Source organism: Saccoglossus kowalevskii, chromosome 8 (genome assembly GCF_978046115.1).
Source record: "Saccoglossus kowalevskii chromosome 8, keSacKowa6.1, whole genome shotgun sequence".
Taxonomy (NCBI): Eukaryota; Metazoa; Hemichordata; class Enteropneusta; family Harrimaniidae; genus Saccoglossus; species Saccoglossus kowalevskii.
Window position 1 is genome coordinate 12,468,674 of NC_140648.1, and position 20,234 is coordinate 12,488,907.

Consider the following 20,234-nt stretch of genomic DNA (forward strand, 5'->3'; position numbering starts at 1 on the left):
AATAACCCCCCAAAATAGTTAGATAACACACACACACACAATGCTGAGATCAGTATTATTTTAAAATATAGTAAAACTTACAAACTCTCAAACTGTACCAGCAAAAACATTGATAATGATATGTGGATGATATTGATTTATATACTGAAATGTCCACCTTATCTATGAATGACCTTCACCAAGCATAATATTTGTGTTTACTTTATAAACATTGAATTCAATTCAATTCATAACTTATCAATTCAAGTGGCCATAAACAACATGGATGATTGGTAAACATTGTCCGTGTCAGTGTAAAGTGTGCAAACACAATTTACGACATAATGTTAAAACAGTGTTCATTGCCCCTTCTGTTACCTGGCTCACCAGACTTCCAAATACAGTGACTTATCGATTCTCAATCTTCGTAAGTGAAAGTGCTTTCTACGGCAAGGTCGTTTAACCCTGTCCAAAATACTGTAATAACTCAATAAAAACTCTGAAATTGACGAATGTAATTATGCAAATGTAGGTGGACGGTATACCAGGAATTCATACCATTGGAAATTCCACATCGCTCAGTGGCCATAATTGTCTTGTAGTGAAAAAGAAGTGCATATAGGGCAATTATTAATATAATATTCGCAAGACCTGTCCGTAAGTCTGCATTCGGGTAGTCGATCATTTTTCACATTACACACCAGTTCAACAAATCGCGCCCTCTAGTGATAGAACGACTCTGTGACGTCATATGACGTATATGGGTGAAGGCAATGTCGTTCACATCGACCACTGTGTTTGGTCGTGTAGTTCTTGCTTTCAAACAAGATATTTTTAGAAAAAATAAACATTGTGACAAGAAAAGGCACCAACAGCATATAGAATCTATGAGATGATATTCACATGCTGGGTTCTATGGTGCGAATATGTGAAAACAAGTCTTACATGTAGCCGACTGGCCGAATTTAATGTACTTTGTGTATATTTCAATCAACATGTATAGTGTGAATACACAATGCCTGTTAGACAATGTCTGGTCTTGTCTGCACCACGATTCAGACGCAACAGATTACGTCACAAACTCGTGAATCGTCAATCCCACTACTGTAAAATACTGTATTTTTGCTTGAAATTAATTTTCACTATTTTCCCTGAAGGAATGATTCAGTGAAAATAAAATCTACCCTTTGTCCTATATTTTACATTCAACTCGTCAAAAATCAGTGAAAATAAATTTCATGCAAAACACGCAAAAAGCCTTTTCAGCGAAAATTAATTCCTGCTAAAATAAAGTATTTTACAGTACTTAGCTCCATGATTTTTTGATAATTTCATTTGTTGTGAATTTATCTGCAAATGTTGTATCTGGAATAACTCGTCATCTGCGCTCATCGAGCAGATGTCTTGGTCTGAACATCCGGGTATCATTTTTGTGAATTTTCATCTGGCGTAATACTATACCCATAATCTTTTGCTCGACGTGGATCACATAATATTGATGAAAAGTTAGAGAATATAAAAAGTGATACATTTGTGGAGCTCTTTCATCTGGAAGCATTAATTCGTTTTTCCGGTCTTCCCCTTTCATCCATAACTTCACATGTAATTGCACGTAATACTAAGATATGCAATGATATCGGACGTCCCTTAATGAATCTTGATATAAAAAAACAGTATGGCAAGACCAGATGTCATTGGGTAAGGGTTACGTTACGACTATTACAGTGAAGGGCAAAAAGCTGGGGGTCGCTATAAACGTCTCATAAACATTTTCATAAATCGAAATGGATGTTAGAATTCAAATTGACCAATCAGAATGATATTGTGACATTAACGTCAGTTCTAATTATTGTTAGTTAGATCAATATTTCCCAAACATTTTGATTAAGTGACCTAAAAAATTGATTTTAAATGAAAGCTGATGATCGGTATTTACAATGTTATACAAATAAAGCCCCAGCTTTGTGCCCTTTACTGTACGTGTATTGATGGAAATTATGATGCACCATACGTCTCAAAACTACAGATACTTTTGGGAAGACTTTGTACATAGAGTTATTCAGATTGGCTGTAAGGCGAAGCTACTTCGGGTTTATGGGAGGTTTCTACCATGGAATTTCTTTGAAAAACAACCAAACAACCACGTGTTACGTGTTAATTGAAACAAGGCAAGGTTTAATTGGCAGGATAACTTACTTTTAGTTAAAAATTGTAGACCGTATGACCTATTGCAAACTGTTAAAATTGGAATTTCGTTTTCTGTTTGTCAATACTTGTTTTGGCCATTTGGGAATACATGGTTTGATCAATGTCCAATCAGCTGACTGGAAAGTACAAAGAACCAGATAAATCATAACATGATATATGAAAGTTTTACATTACGACCATGGACTTTTTTAATTCAAATGTATGCCTTCCCGCTGGGTAAAGTGGCTTTGGCCTCTTCATTGTATACTACCCCACCCGCCTTGGGTACAGTGGCTTCGGCAACGGCATTATATTCTCTTTGAATATGACCCTGGGTAGAGCTGTTTGGGCTTCCCCATTGTAGCGGAAATGAAATTTACAATAATGATTGATATAATTAATATTTATTCTTCACATAAATACGTCAGCATTTTCAGTAACAAAATATTGGATATAGTAGTGGAAATAAATTTCATAATTTAAAGCATAGAAGAATAAGTATTCTTTCAACTAATAAATCAAACGTAGAACCAATATTAAAAAAAATATTAAAGATAGTCATAATACATGAAATTAGAAAAAAGTATTTCTATAATTGCATAACTGATAGGTTGAAACTGATAAAAACACAAATAATTACATGAATAGGGATAGCGTTACCCAAAATAAATAAAAAAAAACTAAAAAAAACTCCAGATATCAATATTTGAGTATAACATACATCAGTGCGAGGACAAAAAAATTAACGTATGTGTTGAGGACGGTCGAAGCAGCACTGTTCAAATCTGCTGGGAGTTTCTGTAAAAAAAACAACAATTAGAAATGGAATTAAACCTCAGACTAGTAATACTGTATTACTAGTTTGAGATTCAACTGAGTGCTTGATTCCGTTTGCTCCGATAGAAAGACGTCGCTATATTTGTTAATATTCATAGTCCACGTACATTGCTACATTGCTGGTAGGGTAAATTACCTGGACGCCTCGCGTGTGAGCAATGCAAGGGGTAAGCTGTAATAATGTAATTTAAATAAATAAAAAACGTAAAATCGTAGACATGGGCAAGGTGTGAAATGTAATCTTGCTATTTTATTCGTCCGTAATTTGTACAAAGATCTTTTTTTTTTTGTAAGCGTATTTTCCATTTTTCACATTAAATGTTTTAATTCGTACGCAATTTCCAATTTTGATTCTCAAAACACAAATTATCAAAAATATTATGAATTTGCTTTATCTGTAAATTGTAAAAACCTATTTTTTACTGTAAATGGAACTTTAATTTTATTTCCTGTAAAAACGTAAAATGCAGTTTTTATTTCCTATAACCTGTACCAGCAACCCCCCCCTTTGTATGTAATTTTAAGCACCAATTTAGTGACACAAAAGAACAAGGAATTTGAAGAATGCGAAAATTAGCGTACCATCCTTTCTGAATGAAAGTGATCACCCACTTTGACTAAATAGACGTAGCATCTAGATGGTCGAAATACAGTTCGAGTTAATATTAATGTAAAAAATTAATTCAAATATTTTTTTGCCTGACTAATGTGCGTGTTCGGCGCTCTAGTGAAGCACCTATTTGGGGTGTGGGGTTTTGACCCGAAACGTCGTATATTTACTTTCATTTTGCGTACTGATTTCTTGGATGTGTTAATTGTTTTCTAGATCAGTGCATTGTGCGAGACCATCCCATAACGCAGTCACCCCTCCTAAGAGGACGTATACTTACCCTGTCAGTCAGACTTTCTATACTTGGTTCGCATTTAAACGAATCTGCAGAATACATGTAGCTGTCATCGATGCACACACATCTCAGTTGTTCAGCATCATGAACAGAGTTGTCAGGGCAACCAGAAAACTTGATAGTGTGTCGCATGGAGTGTGACAATGACAACGTATCTTCGATCTCTCTCCGAACCAGGTTGTGAGACACAAGTATTGTGCTACTACGCTTTCGCCTGTCTCCGGGGCTAGCAGTGACTTCCGGCTCGTTGCGGTCTATGAGAAAGAACACGTTGGTGATGGTGTAGAATCTGGCCAGGCCTGACAAAGCTCTGTTTGTGAACTTGACGCTATGAATATCTCGTCTGTGAACATAGATGTTTTCATCTAAAGTCTGAATATAAAAGAAACAAAGATGCTGATTTAGAGCAAGGAATATTGACAAATGAATAGAAAATTCATAGGAAATGGCAACACGGAAGAAACTGCAATGATTATGTCCTTGTTTCACATTCAAAGTAGCTGAAGGAACGCCCGGCACTAGAAAGAAAATTTACATATGTAGGCCATTCTCTAGATTTTCCCTGTTTGTTTTTGTCAGTATACTATTATACAACGAATGAAATGAAAATACTAATTGCAGAATCCCACGACCGCGTGTGAGAAATTATAACGAGTTTATCTGTGCCAGTAGAGTTAGTAACAAACGATCACCCCTAACATGTATAGACATTATGCAGATTATAAACGACTATATACGAACCTGTCGCAAGAGATGTTCCAAGTTGTCGGGAACGAATTCCACGAAACCAAGAGATTCATCGCTGGGGTCTATCAGTGCCGAGTAATAGAAGTCGGGTGATAACATAGCCACATAGGTGTCGTTATCAGGTGCGCTTAGACATCCCTGAAACATATGGTCAGACGTAAGTAAACAATATGAGTTTGGTATTGTCATGATTTAGGATTTAGCCAATTTAATGTGTTTTGCATTATGATCATGGAAAAAGATTAGCGATGTATACTGTCAACCTAAACCTATTGTCAAGACACGTACATCTCTAATTGACTTTAACATTCATTTAAGAATTGGTCTAATCGTAAATCTCAATAGCTATGTTTAGGGTTTGCGTCATTAACTTCCAAAACTTAATATAATCTACATAAAGATACTGTTATTATGGATACTTATTTTTTCGAAATTTCTAAGACGTTTACCCACGCTGCATTCAAGTTCAGAGACGACATTTTCTTTGACCGCTGTGGTTGGTCAAGTTGTTTTCAATAGTCATGTGAAATGTATAATACAGTTGACGAAATTCAACACCCTTTTTCTAAGGTTTCAACATAAAAAGTTTTTTTTTTCACATTTTTTAAAAATAATGGGGATTTTGAATTTCACTTTTAATTCACGGGATCAAAGAGACCTCTATTCAATTTATGACACTGATGCGAATCTCTGAGGCCAAATGTTGAAACGAGGCACATACCTTTACGGTATAATCACCTGTCAAATTCAAACAGTCGCCTCGAGTGATATTGTTTACATTGTCCAATTTCAAATTCACGAGCATATTCATTGATACTAATAAACACATTAATAATTATTCAGAATTAAGACAGGACTGGAGTTAGTGTTCAATAAATCTACTAAATAAATCTAAATTGTATCAACTTCGAATGTAATTTGCATTGTATACTTTTGTTTATGGGTTCGAGGTTAAAATGTATATAGTACCATAATATTTACACTTTATTGATGCGATCGTATCAGAAACTGTTTAGTAGAAAAAGCGTGCATTTAGTTTTATCAACATTTTGTGTGTTGTACGTCCAAGCATTAGCACGCTAAAATGTCAAATTTACAAGCAGGTCGTGTCCCATGTATTTTTGCAATTCCCAACACATTTTATTATCCTCATTATTTGATATTGAAAGCGTCTGGTATTACTAATACCAGCCCGTAATTTTTCACAAAATATCAGTAAACTGCATTGATCAAATTTATGATCCGTTACAAGGAGCAGCGCGCGCTTGAATTTCAATTGTATTTAGACGTGTTGTATATGTCGCATGGGGTCCACATCGACCACGACACGACACGACACGACACGACACGACACGACACGACACGACACGACACGGCACGGACGACGACTCGGGAGCTTTAAATATACATGTCAGTTTCATTCAACAACGCGCGCGTCTACAATGTAATGACGTTTTAAATGACGTATGTACATACACTTGGGTCATCTTTATAGTGGACACCAATGCACACCATAAATAATGTCAGTTTCATCTCAAAACGCTCACGCAGAAATTCAGGAAAGAAGTGAGTTTCCATGGTAACCTGTTCCATGTGGTGCACTCCAACTGCTCCATCACGCAGATCAACCGACGGGTCACGACCTATAATTTTTTTCAGCAGCACACTGAAGAGAAAAGTGTTATTGTTAGCTGTTACTAAAGTAGTAATCACAAAACGTGAATCCACACAAAATAACAAAACTTAAAAAGTGTAATCAATGATAGGAAGGAGAGTTTGTATCTTACTAGAAATATCCACCCAAGTCTTGCATTACGTTAAAAAAAAACTTACATCGGTTTGTCCTTCTCGGCGTCAGTAACTTGCACCGTGGTTTGTAATGTTATCGTACTCCCGATGTATGCAATTGGCACATCCATTTGCCGACAGTCACCTCTCTGCCCATGCGCTAAGTTGGGACATGTGTGTGTATGAAACCCGAGTACAAATTCACCTAAGTAACGAGACATGGATAAATTAAAAATAAATATTGGTTAGAGCAACATCATTACTAATGTCGGAGTGAATTCAAACTGTAATTACAAAACCCGTGAAATGCTGACTGAACATTGGGTGAACAAACTTGCATGTGCAATGATTGGTTGAGGTTGGGAACAATATAAATTATTAAAGCGGGAGGGTCGTCACCTGCGCACGCGCGGGAATTGAGTCTCAAGCGACAATAACACGCGCTAAATACGCAAAGGCTCATGAGTAGACGCTTGTTTGTAAATAACGACACGCTATGGCCATCAGACGCATGCGCTGATGACTCCCCCGCTTTAATATTATTATACATCTGTCACCGTAACGACATAAGTTACAGCGTGCCGTAATTTTGCGGTATTGTATATTAGGCAACGCGAATTCCAAATATGAAGCGATTACGCGCGTAAGCGTACTTTAATACAAAATGTAATATAAAAACAAACATGGCTACATGATAAGTCTCGTAATAACTCATAATATATATACATAATACATTCTAACCAATATCTGAAACTATCAGAAATATTTTAATTAATATAATTCTAAACAATCTTTCAACAAATATGGTATAAAACCGTGAACATATTGAGCTGTCGACATTTAGAGACTGACAACTACGTCAAAAGTCCAGTCTACTGCCATTGACCAATCAGATTCATGGGATTGTTATTGCATGATGGGGATAATGGATGAAACTTAACTTTTTTTTTGTATTTCTCCATAGTGATTTCAATTACCTGTTGCATCTATTGGCCTGTTATTTGTTATACCAGTGTCGTCTACGTCCAATATAACAGTGTACCTCCAGTGCTGGGTACATTTTCCTGGATACTCAGTTAAATCACATTCTGGTGCCAGCATAGGGTGTTCGTATGTAGAAGTGTGCACAGTACCTGCAGTCGGGGCTTTACACCAGGAGAACGAAAATGTGAGTGGCACTTAGTTAAAAACGTACATTCCCATTTCATAACTTTCAGTAATTTAATTAATTCAGTTGTAATAGATAAATTGGTCTATAACAATCAAACATCAAACCAATTGCAGCTAGTTCATTTTCTACAATTTAAATCAGGCACAAACATTCTTGAAACGAACGTTTATTGAATTAAATGCACACGTGTTCAATGACGTCATTATGCTAAGTTCCATGATCAAAACCGTTACTGCACATATATTGAACAACTTATAATACCAACTAGAGTCATACATAAACACACTGGTAAATGAGATAGAGTATCATTGTACAGAAAAAAATTGTGTCGAGACATACCCGATTTGTCTTCTTTAAACCAATACCAAATCTTTTCAGGCTGGTTGTCAATGCCGTCTATCCAGGGCGCGGGATTGAACTCTGTTGCTAGGCAGCTGCATACAATCGTACCGAATTGTCCAGGACCACCTGTGGTTAAAAGGTTGGCGTCTGGAGTTAAGAAAGGCATCACGTTCTGGGGACCAGTACCGCCTGGTAGATTATCTTCCCACACCCCAAACTTCTCGATTAACCGAGTGTTGACAGAGCCTGCAACTCCCACAAAAGAATACGAGAGAGGAGCCTCCCATATACCGCCATCTTGGCCTGGCTTCCCAGATTCTATTCTGTACTGTAGATAAAATTGAACATAGATTGCATATAAAACCAGCTTAAACGATACGTACATTCAGGATCCTCCATTAATAAATAAACTTTCCAATCAAACCCGTTTTGACACTTGGACGCCTTCAAAATGAAGAAATTAGGACAATTCCATTCAATGGAATATGTGCATTTATTTGAACCAGAACAGCAGCGCCTTCGCCACACATTCACATAACAGATATACTTACCCGGAAGTTTTCACCATCGCTAGTTTCTTTGATGAAGTTAGCAAGTCCCAGTATCGAATAGTCTGAGGTCACAGATGGTGCATTCGAATTGTGGTCCAATATATTGGACGTACTGAAACCATCTTGACCAATGGTTGTAATAACCAGGGTCCATCCACCACCGTCACGTGTCATGTCACAGTAAACTGTTTTCCGTTCGTCATTTACATCAATCTCATAGATGCCATCATCTAATATTATGTTCTCTCGTTTCGCCGCTTGGAGGTAGTCGTGACAGGATTTGGGAAGATTTTCGATGGCTGCAAATAAGAAAATAGTATTATGAGGGTTAAAAAGAAAAGTACTTGTCCCCTCTATGCTGCTTATGCGAATAATATTCAATGTTGCAAACTGGCAATGCAAATCACGTATTTAATATCGAATATTTACCCTAATAGATTTTCTTCTGTACACACCTTTAATTGTCGACCTCAACTCGGCCCCCAATTCAATTCAATTCAATTCAATATGCCACTTCAGATAACTATACGTGTCCTTAGGAGCGGCATATAGAATTAAATAGAGGGGTACTGGAGGGTAGAGGTGAAAGTTTGGGGGGGGGGATGCAAAATGAACTCTTTCCAATTTCCCGCCTTTTATTGCATCTTATCAACAGTAAAAAGTAGCGGGAAATGTGTTCAAGATATAAAATCATGAATTGATGGCGCACATATTGACCAGCTTGATAACTATACTCAAGATTGCCATTTAGTGTTAGAAATTGTTGTTTTGTGTAAGATTAGATTGCCAGTATTTCACATTGATTGTGGCACAGTCCCTCCACACCCGGTTAGGAAACGCTTTGAGTTCTATTGTCACAATGCGTGCTTCGCGTTCGTAAAATTAGTTTACCGGTAATCCCCCACACTGTCCACATTAACATAAAATTAGCATATAGTATGACATCATTTTCACCGAGAATACCTCGCAATTCATTTCTGCGCAGGCGTACACAACTTTATTTTCATGTTTCACTGCTGTGAAAGTTTCAATATTCTGACTTCTGGGCATTTTATTTTAACGAAAAGCGGGAAAAACACAAATATATCGTCGACAGTGATATTGATTGGGATGACATAACGGAAGAAGGATCCCAGTACTTAGATGCAGGATATATGCATCGTCACCACCACCGTCGTTGTCGTGTATGGCTTCAAGTTGGCATCTGACCACAAACAAGGCTGAATTTTTAACTGGAACAGCAATGAGAATAGTATTTGGCATTTTTTGGGATATCTAACCTCCAAATTGTACTAACTATATGATAGTTTAAGCCGAAATGTGCATATACGAAGGTCGATACAATCGGATACTCTCAGCCTAACGGCGACAATAGTAGGTATCGCCATCTTGGAAACAAAAATTCTACCGAGCACATGTACCGAGTAACGTGACATAATGTTAATAAATATGATTAGAATGGGTCATATGACAACATAAACGGTTTGGTTATCTAAAAGTTACAATTAATTCCATCTTTTAAGTTTCGGTAGTTTCTATTTCTTACGGAATAACATTTTCTGTTAGCGACACCAAACAACCATCTTAATTCACACACAACACCTACGACAAAATCAAATGGAAATGAATGACTGAAATGAATAGCTTCCAGGCACTTATGCACAAAGTAAAAATATTGTCCGAAAATTAAAGTATCAAATCAAAAATTGATAACAACTGTGATTGTTTTGGGGTGGTAACGCGATTCACCGGGGTTGAAACTTTCGTGGTATTATTGCCGTAATGCATACAGTAATAATGAATGAACATGGCAGTTACAGTTTGAAATCAAAATCGCTTTGTTTTCGTTATTTATAATAAATATGGATTGTAAACTACATGTGCCTTTTCCCGAAACCGATATGATCACACAGAGATTTGTAACTTTAAATAAATATTTGTAGACGTAACACTGAACGGATGTGCTTCGAACGAGCTCCAAGATAATGCTATGACGTTATCGTTCTCTCTCCCCACAAGCGAAACACGCACTGTACACGGGACTCGGGCGATTCACACCTTAGAACAATAGCGTTTCCTAACCGGATTGAGGAGCTGTGTTTGTGGTAATAACAATTTAGCACATGTGTTACGTCATAGAATCAAGTTCATGTAAACTCAGTAATTCAAAAAAGATACTGCTGCGAAATGTGGTATCTGACGAAACATTATCATATTGGATTTACCTATTGTAGAACAGGTAATTTCCAAAATACCATGAGTACAGTTGTCGTCCGATCCAATGTCATAGGTACAATCACCAAAGTTGGATCCATCACCGTTGCACTCAACATTCACTATGGCAATATCAGACGACGGGGCTGGTATCAGGAACATCGCTTGCACAGTCAACCCTGAAGGAAAAAAACACATGTTTGAGCAGAGAACAAAAATATGCGACATACGATTGCAACCTTGAGGATGGCAAGTTTAGGTAAGCCTTAGAAACGATGTTTGTATCAGTTGTAGAAAATATACAATCTTGCACACCATTTATGGACAAAATTGATGCAGATAAATATAATATATGCACGGAAGTGTACCTCATTACCCAAGATTCGAGTGAACTAAAAAAAAAATCTTCAAACACGTACAGTAAAAACATTTATGGCATATTGAAACAATCAGTGGCAGTGGCAGAGGGGGCGGTCGCCCCTCTAAAATCAAGCTGAAACTATTTTTGCCAGCAAAATTTGACCCTCAAAATGCAGGAAATAGCGTTTCAGAGGGTCTCGATTTCAACATTTTATTAATTAAGGGGGAGCATTCATTCGTTTATTGGGGTTAAACAACAAAAAAATACTTGCCAAATTCATTACACATTATCTCAGCTATTGGGTCGATATTGTCGGCACTAGAAGGGCAAAACGGTACACGTTCTCCACTCACAAGTACTTGGGCGTTGGGATTAGCGTCAGCTGCAGGATAGTAAAGTGTAACTGGAAAACAAAAAACAATTACAACCGCTAAAACTCATTCACTTATGTTTTGCATATTGATGTCCTGTGGGACATGCATTAATTACCAAAGAGCATACAAGACGTTATAATTAGTACTGAAATACCATATGATCCTGCCCAAACTGTTTCAAATGGCGATTTATCAAACACATGCAGCAGCGACGTGCTAGAAAACAATGAACATGATACATGGTATATATATTCAAAAAATACTGACTTACTTTCGACGGGATCATTTTGGACATAGTCGAGAGAATTATGAACATCAGCGGGAACATAAACTAGAGAATTGTCCTGGTAGACCGCCATTGCATGTTCCAAACCAGTTATGGTCTTGAAAGCAAACTCGACCTCTGCTTTATTTCTAATAATGGGTAAGATCGAATAAACAACTTGTTTAAAATCGGCACACATTTGTAAATCCCAGTGGTCACTGTTATTAGATGGCATATTCCAGCAATAACAATTTTGTAAGACAGAATGGCAATTGTAGCTGAACTGCTACATAACATTGCTAAAAAGATGAAAATAAAGAAATTGAATAATTTTTTAAATCAGACCTGTCAGGTTCTTTGCTTTCATCGTTATCAATGTAAACTGTTTTGACAACAGCATATTGAAATATTGGTTTAATCTGTTCTGTAGAACTCAGTATAAATCTGGAGATGGAGAAGAGAATATTTGAACACGATTTCAAGTGATAGTATCTGTGCTTCGAGACACACTAATGGTCACAAGGTTTTGCTTGCACCAACGATTCATTCATCATTTCTACCCAGTTTTAAATATGCACCTTGATATAGCAGTACGCAGCAATCTCCAGTACAAAATCACGTGACTTTGTATAAACGAGATACCGCTCTCTCCGTCATTAGATTTCTTTGGTCTGACGTTGGTCATGTATAGAGTGGTGTTGAATTCAATAGACTCCTCATAGACATGACGTTCCCATATTGAATTGCCATCACTGTCCACGCAGGCAAAAAACTGATCAATGCTTCCTGTAAAACACAAAGGTAAAATATCAACTGTGATTATAAAAAACATCACAGTATTTGAAACAATGCAATTATTATACATCCCTGTACATAGGTGATAAACTGTAGAGAATTGACTAAAATAGCTAAATGATCTTAACGTTTATCTAACTAAATCTTTAAGGTTTCTTTTCTTTGGCTGTAACCTTTTTAACCAAAATACAAAATGCTGGAACATTCCCTGCTTTACCTTTGAATGACAAAATATCTGTTTTTACAGTCAGTCCATTGGATTTTTCAACATATCCATCATTTCCAGGAGACAGTCTGTTAAAGAGTTCTTTCTCCCCTGGTACGTTAGGTTGGTAATCGTCTTTATAAAACCCAGAAGTATCCTGAAAAAAACAGCAGAGCATGAGCCAATTGAACACAATGCATTGGTTGCTACAACATACATGCCAACATGGTAGGAGGCGTGATTTAATCACTTGTTAACTGCAAACGAAGAAACATTCACCAACATACCATTGCATTGAGTGGGCTTAATCTTAATGCTATTAAGAATTATTATAACCAGAGATAACTAGACCAATTGTAACTAATATGTACAATAAGTGGGCGAGACAGATCGAGATGGGAACATGTAAACTCATTCTCTTTTCAGACTAAACAAACACATTCGATAAATACCGTGATATGAAAAAAAAATAGTCCTGGCAATAAATAAAATGAAGTGATCCAAGCACTGTCATGGAATATAGATTTCAATTTACAGACCGCTAATACATTAAAGGGAATTATGGTTGATGGTCTGTATGTGATATCGCATTAAATGGTCATAATGCATTTAATCCAAACCCATAAAGCTGAACCACGGAATATTTACACAGAAATTATTTATGTAATAAATAGTGAAAGGGTATAGTATTGGGGAAGACGATCACTCGTCATTTGAAAAAGTGGTTTACCTAAACAAACTGCATTGCATTATTATTAATATGCGATCGCTTGTATTTGCGGTAAAAATTCAGTCTCCTTCGATTTGGAGAATTTCCTTTTAGCGGAAACGTATTTTGCTGTCTCAATTAACTTACATTGAAGGGTAGATCTTGAAACACGTTGGAACAGTTACCAGTATGAGCGGCGACTAACATTCCACAGTCTGTGAAAACCACCGGTTGTTTGGAAGTGTCAAAGTAATAAGGCTGGAAATCTAAGATCCAGAGCTCATCCTCGTGCTGGGCGTTTTCAATTGCAATGCCTAGAATAACTGATCCTGAAAAAAAGTACAAAGTACCCTTCGAAAATGAGAAGCGTGAATGCGACGAAATGCGAGATTGTACATTTTCCTATAAACCGCTCTATTAATGAGCTTGTATTAATTATTATCATTATTGTTGAGAATAAATAAATAATCAAGGCCAAGCATTTAATTATTTGAATGAAATTAAAATCTGATTATCGTGACATTCCAATTACCAAATGGCCTCTTAATATTGAAGACACAGTTTACCGTTTTCAATAGTGAACTCCTCGACACGAACTTCACCCATATCGTCAAATATGTTGTCGAATCCGTGGAGCAAAGGTTCCCCGAAGTTGGCAGAACACCGCGCTTGGAACGTACATAAAACTAAAAACGCCCATGTGTGAACCGTCATGTTTTTGTCTCCACCAACGGGTTGATACCAGGCCACGAGTTGGACACGTTCTGTTGAATGGTGCCACTTGAGGTAGCTAAATTGCATAATAATTTGCATATCAAGACAACCAACTAAAATTAGTGACGCATTTCAGAAAGGTCGACCTTGTACCAATGTTATGAACAGGTGCTTCCTGTTCAGGGATCGACGACTTCGCCTCGCTTGGCTGATAACACTTACACGTAGAGATACCGGATTCGACCCAAATGAATACACATTAGTTCATCCAAGTTGCCACTACTAAATACAACAAGTAAGCAATCTGTAAATCAAATTCCTGTAATATATGTTTATAATCACCATCATAAACTCGTTATTCAGATTACTATTTCTGTAAATAATATATTTAGTAGGAAATAAATGGTTTTACACGTACAATACAAACTGTAAATAATACGTGATAATAAATAAATAAATAAATAAATAAATAACCTGGAAACCCCTGAATTAGATTAAAAAAAAACATGCTAAAGACGAGACAGAGATTATTTTCAGTAATCAATGAAAAAATACTGAATTATTGCATTTTCACGAACTGTCGAACATATTGACTACTGGTACTATAGAACTTATTAAACGTCAGTATGGAATAAATTGATATATAAATTTACTTCCCAAGGTATGTAGCAAACCACGCGTGATTTTCTTTATTTAAATAGTCCACAGAAGTGACAGTCTGTAGGATAACCCCCTTCTTGGAAATAGGGAGTTGTTTAAAGTGCATGTGAAATGCATGCTAATTTCCGGCCAAAAATCATTTATTGGTACATATTATTAATTTTTAGGTTATTAAATACAAAATATGTTGTTGTTTTTAAATGGGGTTTAAACTCAATGTAAGGCATTTTTATTTTTATGCATTTTAAAACGAGGCTTCATTTGCATACTCAAATAACCCTCGTGGTGTATGCAGGGGGAACTTGCTGGTCAGCGGGCATTGCCGATAATGTGTACAAGGCACATTTCTTATTCAATGTTCTCGCCTTTGACTAAATTGCCACTCATGTACTTGTTCCTTGGGAAAGAGTGGGCCATAAAGAACACATATTATCAACTTTCGTAAAGAGTTAAGTTAGATACGAAATATGTCCTTTCTTGGGTAGCTAGTCGCCGCGGTCAAAGGCGTACTACAATTGCAGTCACTTGTATGTTGGTCGATGCAGTCGGTTGAAGTGCCGACATCTATTGCTTGAAACTCTTTTTATGCCTATGTCAGTGTTTTCCAAGTTTGTCAAAATCGAGTTTGACGTCTCGCTTGTATTCTAGTTATTTGTCAGGATACTAGGTATGTTCATACATTATTGCATTGTCTAAGTAAAAAAAAAAGATTCAACATTAAAAAGAGTTTTAGGTGGAGATGCAGATTCGTGGGCACTTGGGAGTGAATTTTTTTTTGCTTTTTATTATCCAAACAGTCTTGGCTATAGACTGTTAACATTTTGTAAAATTGTGAATAGTGGAACATACTCAAAAAACGATTTTATAATATAGATAACAGGTGCAAACATTCTCTCTTTTGAATGCTTAGCAAGATTTAGCAAGGCTGTACATAAATAATAAATAAGAAACATGGTGAAAAAAAGAAATGACGGGATCTCCATATTATGCACTATATTTAACTTTTAACAAAACGATAATACATTTAAATTTGGAAGTGTTACAGCCATTTTAATTATGAGCATTAGCAAACTTCTTACTGAGTGAATTGTTATGCAAATTAGCAATTATCTCAGCTTCTTTTTAGTGCACATCCCAGAACTTCAGTTTTTAAGACGGCACTTTCTTCACAGTAAACAGATGTACCCATAAACCAATTTTGACAAGAAACAGAAGCATGGTTTAGGAGCTAATTTTTTAAAAATCACTTTTGACCAAAAAAGCACATTTGTGTGCATATTTCAAATTACAGTGTCCATAAAAAAAATTACTAACAAAATTTTAAAATTCATACAATAAGCTTTCCGAAAATATATAGTTTTGTGTACAAGGGAGGTCATCTTGGTTTCCTAATTAACTAATTAAAATACCTGTCAGGTAAACTGTATCTCTACCTTAAAAAATGTTTGCTATTCTATAGCATTGAACTATAGCGATCGTATACGATGGTATAGGAATAATGTCAATCTCAGCTTTATCTCATTGATTTTACGTCTTTCGTCCACTAATGTCACACCAAGGATCGTTTGGAAACGCGTAAATTCTCACACTGTTACTATTTGGTTTTTTGACATCTTTCTTCGTTGCCAAAAAAATCGACCTGGAATTTGGGGTTAACTTTTTTGTGATTTTTTTTAATGGCCAAATTTGTACAAACATGACAGGCGAGGTTCACCTGCAGTTAGATATGAAGAATTAGAAACAAATAAGCCAAGAATTTCACAGCCCCCGTCATTTGATTATAGAATACTCGTATTGTTAAAGTAGTACATGGAATATGTACATTCAGGTGGAGGAATCATAAAGTGATTTTCCATAATCATGTATTGAACTGATAACTGAATACTTCCATTGCTCAGAATCTCAGAGCACACAAGTGCAACTAAACTAGTTTTCTATTAATATCTTCATTGACCCCTTTTTAATTCAGGTCATGTTATTAACAGGACCTGTTTTAATATCACCACTAAGCATCAAAATCAATATCACGTTGTAAAAATGCCATTTCTTAGTGACACAGTAGGGTTTATTATTTAAAATGTATTCATTGTACATACACAGTAACATCTGTTAATAACCAGTTGCAAACACAAAGCTATGTTTTCAGAGCAAGGAATAATTGGAGAAGCCAGTATCGATAAGGGTCGGTCGGTTCATAACCTTCAATGGAGTAGTAACAATAATTGTTTGAAGTCTTCTTAGTACAGTGAACTACTTTCAATATCGAAGGGTATAAAATAATATTAGATTTTCACTGCAGGATTTTATGGCATTTGTTACATGTCGTAGGACCCATAGATTTGCCTCTTGCGAAGAAGAACATTTACAGCATCAATGCTGCCTTTAAAACATAGGAAAAGTTGATTAATAAGAATAAGTTAAAAATAGGAATAATCAATTTTGAACACATGTGCGTTCATAAGGCATGACATAGAAAATATTTCAAATTAATTCAAGAATACTGTAAATACAACACGAAAAATATTGGATAAATGAAAGACCACAAATTTTACATTAGTATTAGTAGTAATGAAATGGGATAAATATTAAGTATTAATTCTACAACACTGATAGACATGCATTCTGTTGAGTGGTTTTCAGATTAGTATCTAAAAAAATTAAGATTAAGAAAAAAGAGCAAGAAATTTTGGAAAATGGTCAAAATTTCAATCATTGCATTATTTCATTCAAAAATCATATAATTATTAATATGAATCGTAATATTGTTGAAACATTTGAACAAATTTATATTTAATTTAGTCAATTTTCATAATTGTGACACAGAGCAAATATCAGTAGTATCATTCTTCTGGTCAGTTTATTTTAATTTCTGTTTATTCATTTACAATAAAGCTTGTGGAGCTTATAATTTACGATGTTGATTTCTGGTAGTTCTTTGGTAATGCTACTTGGCATTCGCAAGTTCTGCTGCCAATACTTAAAGATCTATGTTAAAATCACCTATGTAAGAAACAACACAATTGCCAATCAGCCTACAGACTGTTTTTCTTGTTCAAAGAGGGCTTTGACCAGTTTTTTCATGAACACAATGAATAAATGAGATGGTAGATTATCATCCTTCTTATATAATTTATCAGGATCAGGCAGAGACGTCATCAGATAATTATAATGCTTATTCGACTGGTGACAATCGACCAAGCCGATGAAGAAACAATCAGCTGCTGACAGGAACCTCCAACACACGACGTGATAGATACTGGTGCGATACATGGTTCCAGAATGTATGGAGACTGATGTTGCATATTGATGTGGAGTGGATGAGGTATATGGCAGCCCTGTTGGCTGGCAGCACGTGACCACGAGCAAGCGGGATGCTTTCCTCGGAGCTATCTCAGTTCATAGTTACGTTTTCATTGAAGTCAAACCTAATCGAAATGCTCTTGAGACACACAGTTGGCAATACAAGTTGAATACTGGCGAATTACGCATAAAGTGGCTCTCCTGAATTAAACAATTAATAACCTCAGTGATAAATTTTGAAATAAACCAGATGCCTAAATGGTCCAAATCATGACGGAATGGCGCCCCTAGGCCCCATTTCAAAATGAATTTCGTGGTTTGGGATAATCTGTCATTTATGGTAGAAGTCTACTCATAAATTAAAAAACCCAGAATTTATTCATTTTGCAATAAACTGTATTCCAAGGCAATATAAGGATATTGACCTAAAAAAGTTGGGGGTCACCAGCCTTTTTTTCGAGAAATTGATGGTTGTATTTTAGTGGTAAATCGACATTTTGACACTATTAAAACACTTACCACAGGTTCCTATATTATGCAATATCTCAAAATTTAGCCTGGTGACATAGGCTGAAAAAAATCACATATTAATGGTAGAGTACTTTTTGTTCTGAATTATTTAAAAAATCTGGGTTTTAAAAAGTTTCAAAAAATGCAATTTTTCTTTAACATTGTGTTCTATGGAATTGTTCTCAAAATAGCAATTTTCAATAAATATTAGGACACGTTTCTCAAAACACATAACTGTAACACACAAAATGATGTTGTTTCATTTTACCATGATTGTACGTAATAAACTAATGAACATTAGCGAAGTACAACAAAATCGTCGGGAATACATTTGTTGAGTTAAGAGTGTTTGTATGTATGCATTTTATTCTGTCTTAACAGTGGAAATGAAACGCCAAAATAATCTCGGGACATTTCTTAAAATCCATGCAGTGTGCATTATTATTTTAAATGTGAACATAGTATTATCTATAACAGTGTGATTATGTAAAGTACTTTATTTTCATTTAGAATTTATTTTCGTGACTTATGCTGACGAGATGAATCAGTGAAAACAGAATCAAGTGAAAATCCTTTTTTACTGTGTTTTACATTATCAAAATTAAGTGCAAATATAATAAAAAAACAGCCTAAATATCTGTTCAGCTCGAATAATTTCCACCTAAAAATTATTTCCAATACTCAGCCATGACAGCCTGTGTGGCTAGAAACAATCTTATATTTCTGTTTTCTCTCAAACAATTCAATGTCAAAATACAGCACATGTACCCAATGTCTCGTGAACGCTAATGTTTCAGGTTGACAGCTTTATAATTATACATGTTTTATCGGTTACAATCGAGTGTATGCATTTTATTAAATTTAGAAATATCAAGGTTGTAATAATTTATTAAGGCCAGACTTTTTTATTCCTTGTTTCTCGAGTTTTTATAAGGCAATTTTTTTGTAGAGGGCGGAAAAAAATAATAAAATTAATTCTTTTTTTCCCCCCATTAGACTTGTGTGATTCTCGAAGAATAGTGAGATTATTGATCGGAGAGAAGAAATGAAATAAAATGTTATTCAATGTATAACCTTGTTTCTCATCTGCGCGAGACTTTGGTACTTTGATCATGATACTCCCACGAAAATGCAACTTGGATTTGGTATGCGGCGGATTGTAAAAAAATGAAGATAAAAATAATATTTTTTTAAAACAATTGTTTGCGCTTATAAGTCGGCGGGCGCAAGAAATTTTATTTTTATATTATTTTCAGCTTCTGTTCATCCGGCGGGTTCGCGAAACAAGGGATAATAAAAGTCTGGCATAAAGGCCCTAGAGTAAAATATAAATTTAATATATATTAAAATTCGCCAGGAGAGTTAACATGGTCAACATTTAGCAAGCTATTTGAGCATCTATAAGCATATAACATACAACTTAGATTTCTGAAGATTATTTCATTGCTGACAAAACGGAACTTGTGAATTAGAAGGGGGGATGTTGCAGTTTCAACTATGTGTGTCGTCAGATGTGTGGAATCTAATACTAGTAACAGATAAGGCTCGGGGGTTAGATGATTTTTTGAATACGGGATTATTTTCTGGAGCTACGAGTTTTTTCCAACCAGTTGCCAAATT

The 20,234-nt window shown here is 35.7% G+C and overlaps 2 protein-coding genes across 2 annotated transcripts; both read right to left on the minus strand.

The window, feature by feature from the left end:
* Nucleotides 1–2,554: 2,554 nt before the first annotated feature.
* On the minus strand, nt 2,555–10,889 carry LOC146739311 (uncharacterized). The gene is made up of 9 exons (XM_085502896.1): nt 10,733–10,889; nt 8,508–8,806; nt 7,954–8,284; nt 7,421–7,588; nt 6,489–6,648; nt 6,132–6,321; nt 4,650–4,793; nt 3,894–4,280; nt 2,555–2,964 (listed from the first exon to the last, which is right to left on the minus strand). Exons 1-9 carry the CDS (start codon nt 10,881–10,883, stop codon nt 2,866–2,868), a joined length of 1,929 nt encoding a protein of 642 aa, XP_085359022.1. The 5' UTR covers nt 10,884–10,889; the 3' UTR covers nt 2,555–2,865.
* A 441-nt stretch (nt 10,890–11,330) lies between these two features.
* Nucleotides 11,331–14,190, minus strand: LOC146739312 (uncharacterized). The gene is made up of 7 exons (XM_085502693.1): nt 13,997–14,190; nt 13,578–13,759; nt 12,734–12,878; nt 12,300–12,507; nt 12,067–12,165; nt 11,728–11,870; nt 11,331–11,485 (listed from the first exon to the last, which is right to left on the minus strand). The coding sequence occupies exons 1-7, from the start codon at nt 14,142–14,144 to the stop codon at nt 11,331–11,333; spliced, it is 1,080 nt and encodes a 359-aa protein (XP_085358819.1). The 5' UTR covers nt 14,145–14,190.
* Between the last annotated feature and the right edge of the window lie 6,044 nt (nt 14,191–20,234).

Excerpts from the sequence above, each read along its gene's own strand:
- LOC146739311 (XM_085502896.1), bottom strand. The coding sequence starts at position 10,883 with ATGTTCCTGATACCAGCCCCGTCGTCTGATATTGCCATAGTGAATGTT. Across the intron at positions 4,794-6,131 it reads ACTATAAAGATGACCCAAGT|GGATGTCTAAGCGCACCTGA; the intron begins GTATGTACATAC and ends CATATGTTTCAG. Across the intron at positions 4,281-4,649 it reads TGGAACATCTCTTGCGACAG|ACTTTAGATGAAAACATCTA; the intron begins GTTCGTATATAG and ends TTTTATATTCAG.
- LOC146739312 (XM_085502693.1), bottom strand. The coding sequence starts at position 14,144 with ATGACGGTTCACACATGGGCGTTTTTAGTTTTATGTACGTTCCAAGCG. Across the intron at positions 12,879-13,577 it reads TTCAAGATCTACCCTTCAAT|GATACTTCTGGGTTTTATAA; the intron begins GTAAGTTAATTG and ends TGTTTTTTTCAG. Across the intron at positions 12,166-12,299 it reads CTGCGTACTGCTATATCAAG|ATTTATACTGAGTTCTACAG; the intron begins GTGCATATTTAA and ends CTCCATCTCCAG.